General features: G+C 39.0%; 1 protein-coding gene across 1 annotated transcript; it reads right to left on the bottom strand.

The window, feature by feature from the left end:
* Positions 1-341: 341 nt before the first annotated feature.
* Positions 342-7,560, bottom strand: kdsr (3-ketodihydrosphingosine reductase). Its single transcript, XM_039815252.1, has 10 exons — positions 7,071-7,560; positions 5,838-5,927; positions 5,493-5,549; positions 5,315-5,380; positions 5,134-5,229; positions 4,310-4,501; positions 3,397-3,480; positions 3,218-3,301; positions 2,998-3,099; positions 342-2,888 (listed from the first exon to the last, which is right to left on the bottom strand). Exons 1-10 carry the CDS (start codon positions 7,257-7,259, stop codon positions 2,769-2,771), a joined length of 1,080 nt encoding a protein of 359 aa, XP_039671186.1. The 5' UTR covers positions 7,260-7,560; the 3' UTR covers positions 342-2,768.
* Positions 7,561-7,618: the final 58 nt, after the last annotated feature.

The raw sequence follows: 7,618 nt of genomic DNA, 5'->3' as shown, positions 1-7,618 counted from the left end.
CCCTACCTAGTCTCCTTTATCTGCCCTGCATGTCTTTTCATTCTTTGATGGCACAAACAAAGCATCTAGAAATCATGTATTCTGTAAATCTGAGAGAGCTGCTGCTCTGGAAAGTTTTCTTATGGAATATTAAAATCCCATCTCCTCAAATAGAGTACCTATATTCCCACCCAACTCAGTCCTACTGAATTGAGACTTCATTTTTCAGCAAAAATGAAATGCAGCTAGAGGTCTGCAGCTATAGAAAGTAGCATAGAACAGGAGGGAAATGACTGTGACAAAGCATGACATCAAGAGCAATTTAAGAAGGATCCAATAATAAAGAATGAAGACTAATGGTATTACATTACAGGTATTTATTTAGTTTATCATGTAAGAAAATAAGACAAAGAAACGTTCCACTTCTCACATTTTCTTTCAATGGCACACAAGGTGAAGGTGTTAAGTTTTTTTTGGCAGAAATGAAGTAAAAAGAAGAAACAAAAGCGTGCAAAAGGACTTTTATGTTCAATACTTAAAAACTCACTAAGTATCTGATGATGACACCATTAAATAAGGGAAACTAGCGTGACGATTACAGAACGTAAGTCTTGACTGTATGTTCCAACATATTGTAAGCATAGGCTTCATTTGCATAGCTTAAAGGTTAAAACAAAACTGCTTTTATATGGGCTACTATGGGCTCTATGTTCTATAAACTATTTGTTGCTACCTCAAGATAAAAGACAACTTTTGAAAGCAATAAATGTATAATTATAAAAATCTCTTGATTGCAGGACAGTATGCCTTTAACCAATTTCAAATGAGAACATCATTAAACATGAGTCATCCATTCTCACTTTCATAACTTGGATTTCTGTAAGGCTTCTGTTTGTCATATAAAGACTGGAAATGGACAAAATACACAAAAGCAGTTGGCATTTTACACTGAAAAGCTTTAAAGACTAAGTATTAAATGAACTGGTAAACCACATGTGGGTTAAGCCACATTGTTCTGTGGACGGATCCATTCCTATAGCATTAGCTTCATCAGTAGTCACGTCTTAAGGCTTAGAATGGGTCCCCACACTGCCCCCCAGCTTTAACAAATTAACTTCAACATCAACAGAGCAGCAACATTGAAATAAATCTTAAATAAATCCATTGCATCTACAGAAATTGTCTTAACACATTTTGGCATTCAAATATTGATGCATTTAAAAAACAATATGTTCTAATTTGTATGTTTTGTATTAAAGTACATTCTCCCGGTTTGTGATGGACCGAAGGAAGACTTGCTAGAGTCAACACTGTACTTTTTCTCTATCTATATGCAAAACATATGGTAAACATGTGGTAAATACAAGGTTTTTCAAGGAGAGAATCGATATTGTCATTTAGGAGCTGCAAAGTCCAAACTGTGACATGGTGACAGCAGCCTTTGTGTAAAACAAATCTCTAGCGCCCTCACTAGGCCTACAGGGACATGACTCGAACCAGCAAGTCTTACCCTGCCCTGCCTTAACACCGCCCCAACAAATTATGGATCCCACTTGGATCTTGGCTGGCTGGGGTGACTGAATATGTGCACTGACACATACAACTGCATGTATAAAGGATACTTCTCTTTTTACACATTTCATGAAAAAAAAAAAATGTGCTAAACGTGGTCATATTCAGAGGTGAAAAGTGAAATTACCTGTGCTGGTCTCCCCCCTCCCATCTTATGATTTCATGGCTTCAACCCATAGTACTAGCTTTACTTTCTCATTGAAAAAAGATGGGATGGTGAGAAAATAATTTGGTGCGTTTATTCCCGAGACGATAAAATCTAATGGCTTTTCTCTCCCCAGGGGTTTGGCTCAGTCACAGCCAATGCAAAAGACACACACATTCATGCACACAATTCCCCCCAAAACATTTGTCCCAACACTGCATATAAAATGTTTGAATATTATTCTTTTCTGGAGATTATGTTTTTGCATTAGTAAAATAATAAAAATAAAAATCACACAGATCTCTCTCTCTCGCTCTCTCTGATATCACTCTAAGTACTGTTGCCTCACATCTGGCTTGGTTCACACACTGCACAAAAATTAAACACCCCACAACATAAACAAAACACTGAGGGTCACAACTGGTTCCAAACACAAAGGTTATTTAGTCAGTGCTTTGCCTGCAAATTGTGAAAACTGTGAAATTCCTACAAGGTAGACCTAGTTGAAACAAAATGACAAAAGCTGAGAGTATTATTCTGGTTTTCACTATAGCCCCTGGTGAGAGGGAATTTCAAGCCATATTTGGCACAACCGGTCAGACAGGCTATCTGTTGCTTTTCCTCTGTGTGAAAAACAAATAAAAAACAGCACTGTACAAGTGGAGGCAAGGAGGCCTTATGTCTAGACAGTGGTTCACAAAGCCTAGCAACTTTAAAACCAGACTGCGGGATGTTTAGTCTGCCCCCATTCCCTTAAAGTAAGGCTGCTCCCACAAAAAGAAGCAGGTGGACACATTAAACTGAAAAGCCACTGGAATGCTCTTGAGGGGATAGAAAAATCTAAATGACTAAATTCTATAGAGGAATTACATCACTGGACAAGCAAAGAGTAAACATCTGCCAGTTTTTTTTATCCCATCTGTTGATATCAGAAATGCACTCAAAGCTTGGCCTTTTCCCCACCTATGGTTGTGCATTTGTACATCTGGACGTCTGGGGATGGGATGGGATGGGATGGGGGTGTGTAAAGGAAGAGGAGGGGCATTGGGCTGTGAAGACAGTAAGGCTGCTGTTACTCCCTCTTGTCAGCGGCTTTTGACTGCTCCCTCTGAATCATGCAGCGGCGCACAATGCTGTCAAAACTCCCCAGGTAGAAGAGGGCGATGGTCCGAAATAATCCCATGGTAACAATCTGTACAGAAGATAAATTGAGGTTAGAATTTGTAAATCACTCAATATTAACAGCATCCTGGAGCAGGACTACTTTGGCCAATGTGACTATATCATGTACATGGTGTTACCTGCTGGAGGCCTTCTGTGATGGACGTAACAGGTGACATTCCACAGGTGAGGGCTGATAGCATGTAACCATCAGGTCCCACAGAGCTGTTAAAGTTCCCCTGCTACAAGAGCAAATTAAATAACAAGCAGATAGATTTACAACTGATTACCCATTCACCTAATGTTTAAAACTGGACAAGAAACATGGTGGGGCAGTGGCAGGTGAAGGGAGTTTCTTACCACTGCATCCCGAACAATGATTTTGGCTACTTGGTCTGGTTGACAAACTCCAGAAGTTTCAGAGATTAATTTGGTCTCTAGAGGCTAGTAGAGGGGGAAAAAACAAAGTAAATGCTTTAAGTAAGGGGGAATTGAAAGTGAAATGATGTGAATATTTCTTTTGTTAAACAGATGTTTACCTTGGTCTTATTTTCCTCAGCTAATCCTGGAGTCTCAGTGTCAGGGGGGTAGGCCACAGTCACATAGATATTGTATGGCTTTATCTGGAGTAGAAGAACAGCAACACTCGCTGAGCATTACATCCTAACATTTGACTTTGATAATAACTGTCAATCAACATTTTATTCACAAAAGCTCTTAAAAAGGTCCCATGGCATGAAAATTTCACTTTGAGTTTTTTTCTTAACATTAATATGAGTTCCCCCAGCCTGCCTATGGTCCCCCAGTGGCTACAAATGGCGATAGGTGTAAACCGAGCCCTGGGTATCCTGCTCTGCCTTTGAGAAAATGAAAGCTCAGATGGGCTGATCTGGAATCTTGCTCCTTATGAGGTCATAAGGAGCAAGGTTACCACCCCTTTCTCTGCTTTGCCCGCCCAGAGAATTTGGCCCACCCATGAGAGAGAGACATCATGGCTTTCAAACAAGCAAAGTGGCAGTTGGTCAAGACCACACCCCCACCCTCAACCTTTCCCCCTCCTCAATAGCTACAGACACAGAAATGGCACATACTAAGGAAAGCTCATTGTGGGACTGGCTCTAGTGGCTGTAATTCTGCAAGAGACTTCAGATACAGTATTAGGGGACCACTAAGGTCTATATAAAAGCATCCAAAGAGCACCATGTCATGGGACCTTTAAGGAAATAAAATTAAGTATGGATGCCCCTTATGGATCGATTAGGGATTCCTTGTTACACACTTCACACCAGCAACTCATCCCTCAGCAGCAAAGTGATGGAAAAATATAACGGACATTAACTAAAATATTTTAACTCAATGCCTTGTGAACTTCACTAGCAATGCATGTTTGCTATGTGTGCAGTGGAAATCTATCAAAAAGGGGTATTCAAGCATAAGAGGCCCAAAACTCACCTCCATCTGCAGCGACTCTGCTAAGCCACGCAGAGCAAACTTGGATGGGGAGTAGGCGGTGTATCCAAACAGGCCGATCTGGCCTGCTTGGGAGGACACAAACATAATGCGGCCCATTCTTCGCTCCTTCATGGTGGTTATGACGGCCCGTGTCGGGTAAACGCTGCCCAGGTAGTTTACTTCCATCAGTTTCTGTTGGCAAAGGCCAAAAATCACACATATTATAACAAGGTTATCCACAGTGCAGCACTGCATACTGTAAATGTAGCTACATATTCCAAAACCTGAATACTGGCAGACAATTTCTCGAATATACTCACTGCAAATTGCTTAAGGTATTACCTGGGAATTTAACCTCCTTTCTGACTGTAAAAAAAATCAACTACATAACCAGACAGCAACTAAAACTCCCATTTACCTATATGGTCAATGTTGAATGCACAAAACACATATTCTGTGGTCTTAGTGCAAATCTTAAATGTTGGACTCTAGATAAAATATATTAGTTTTTGTAAAGTAAGTATTTAAATCACAATAGTCCGATGGCTAAATAGTTTATGTATATAAATAAAACTATCAGTATTGCTTCTTATATCTCCAGAAAATAGGAAAGTGTGTTAAGTATAATTCCTATTATAACTTGGAAACATATGGCCCTCCTCAAAAAGAATTGTTAAATTAATAAAACTCTCCTTTTTATTCCGACACCTGTTAATCACTCAAGGGAAAATATGAGCAGTGGATACTTTTAATCAAATTTCAGTACTATTTTGAGAGTAGCTTATTGACATGACCATGTCTTGGCTACACTCCCTGGTGCCTACCTTAAAACGGTCCACTTCCACGTCCTCAAACTTTCCAGAAATGGCTAATCCAGCACAGTTCACCAACATATCAACCGGACCCAGCTTCTCTTGAGCCTGCACGACAGGAAAAAGGCACTTCAGCACTGAATTATTAAAAGGAATCTGAGATGTCCCACTGTTGCTAAAAGGGTAACGTTACCTGTTTTATCACACTTTCCACCTGGCTATAATCACTGGAAACATCCACAGATATGCAGAGCACCACCTGAGTAAGGAAATTTAACATGATCTCATGCAATGTAATGAGGTAGAAGGTATGTATACAGTTACAACATGTGCTTTAAAACAATATCTGAAAGTAAATGCTAAACACATACCTGTTTGTCATTGATGGCAAATTTCTCCACCTCTTTCTTTGCTTGAAGCAATTTAGCCTATGGGTAAAAGATGATTGTGTAATCCGTTATAAAAACGTAAGTCATAACATTTCACTGAGTAAAAAACATGTAAAATCTTTAGAACATGAAAGCTCACATGCAGGCGAACACAAAATAAAGTAAATCTAGCATGTAAGTGAAGCTCATCCTTTACTTTGCACGGAGATAATTAACCTTTAGAATATATTTTACTATCTTTGACATCAAATGAGTTGACTATAACAACAAACAGCTTGTGACTAGGCAAGACAAAGAAATGATTGGTTGAATGTGGTTTGTGCTGACCTCATCCCGTGCCACCAAAGTGATGAATGCTCCTTGCCTGTAGCACTCAACTGCAATGGATTTCCCAATCCCACTTGAGCCTCCTGTCACCTGAAAATTCAAAAGGCAGATTAATCAAAAAGGTATCTGGTAGGGTTGCTGATCTGAAACTCATAGGCTGGGATGCAGGTAAACTGGAAATGTAGTTATGTTTCCATAATGCAACTTTCCATAATGCAACATAATGTTCTACTATGGGTTTACAACATCTGCATAATGAAATGAGTCAAACTACACCTAGCTTAAACTTGTGTGGTGTAGTTTTTGGTGCTGAACTGAGGAGTTTCTCATATTTAGCTAACGTTAGTCAACCCTCTGTGCTATAACCATAGAGTTGACCAGTAACTTAAGTTAAATTATAACTTAACCTTTTCAACAAAACTATATATATATATATATATATATATATATATATATATATAAAACTATATATATATATATATAAACTATATATATATATATATAAAACTATATATATATATATATAAAACTATATATATATATATATAACATATATATATATATATATATATATAACTATATATATATATATATATATATATATAAAAAAATATATATAATAAAGACAGGATATAGCCGGGATAGACGACATTAGCTTTACCTTTACCTATTTTATATACTGGTAATTTAGCGTCAGTGAAGTGTAACGTGACGTTACTTAGCTAGTTAACGTTACATTCAGAGAACTGTAAAGCTCTGAAGACTGTAGATATATTCAATACTAGTGACCTCACGTGACTCAATAATATTGAACTCTTCTAACTGACTGACGCAATGAATTGGACTCATAGACTGTAAACATTAACAGTCTACGATTGGACTGCTTGTTGATTAACATTGCTCCCTGGGATATGAATTATTTATGTATTTATTTTGTAGTTTTGTGTGTATGTGTTGTTTGTAACAGCAAATGCTCTTACTAAATTAACTGAAAGAATTTTTTTTTGGGTGTGTCACTCTTTACAACAGACTTACAACAAAATATATGGTTAGTTATTAGCTATAAGGCTAGTGCTAATATAGCTACATAGCTGCCGGACATTTAAAACGTAGCTAGCTAAACTCAGCTAGCTCAGGACCTAAAGTCAGTATAACGACTGGACTTTAGCTACCGTTACCCCATGCCGTTACCAGCTTAACAAGTAACGTTAGTTAGCACTCTGGTGCACTTACCACGACGTGGGCCCCGTTCAGTTTCAGAGGTTTGGGACTAATGAGAGGCGATATCATGTATAACAGCAACACAAAGGCAACGATGAAGGCAGCAACTACAAGAAGCATAATGAATGGCAGAAGAAGCCACCAGGAATTGATGAAAAGCCAATCTGTGATCGTTGAGCTCAACCCTTCTTCAGAGGACATGGGTGAAATCTGGCAATCGTTAGCTTGTTTGCTAACTAGCAGGCCAGCTTCTGAGGTCCGATAACAGAGCGACAAGGCAGACGACAGCCCTGAAAGGGGGTGGCGAATCACAGATCTCAGAGGAGGCGCTGTTCCGGGGTTCTGGCAGGGAGTCAAAGATTATTAACGACACAGGTTACAGTATCGCGGTGGACATTGGCTCCCCGTGATAAAGCGCAGTCTGCAAACCAAAACAAATCGAACTGTGCACTGTAAACGGACGCTTGTCGGTCGTACCTGGTACTTGTAGTTCTCAAGCCGATAGCGTTGCGAAATCCAAACGCTACATTAACAACAGCGCCCACAATGCAATGCACCGC

This window comes from Perca fluviatilis, chromosome 11 (genome assembly GCF_010015445.1).
Source record: "Perca fluviatilis chromosome 11, GENO_Pfluv_1.0, whole genome shotgun sequence".
In the NCBI taxonomy this organism is placed as follows: Eukaryota; Metazoa; Chordata; class Actinopteri; order Perciformes; family Percidae; genus Perca; species Perca fluviatilis.
Note: the sequence above shows the minus strand (reverse complement) of the source record. Positions and strands in the feature narration are given on the sequence as shown.

Bases quoted from the DNA above. Each gene is read 5' to 3' on its own strand.
- kdsr (XM_039815252.1), bottom strand. From the start codon at position 7,259: ATGTCCTCTGAAGAAGGGTTGAGCTCAACGATCACAGATTGGCTTTTC. The intron at 4,502-5,133 runs GTAGGCACCAGG...CTTTGCCAACAG, and splicing joins TGGAAGTGGACCGTTTTAAG to AAACTGATGGAAGTAAACTA. The intron at 3,100-3,217 runs GTAAGAAACTCC...TTGCTCTTGTAG, and splicing joins TCATTGTTCGGGATGCAGTG to CAGGGGAACTTTAACAGCTC.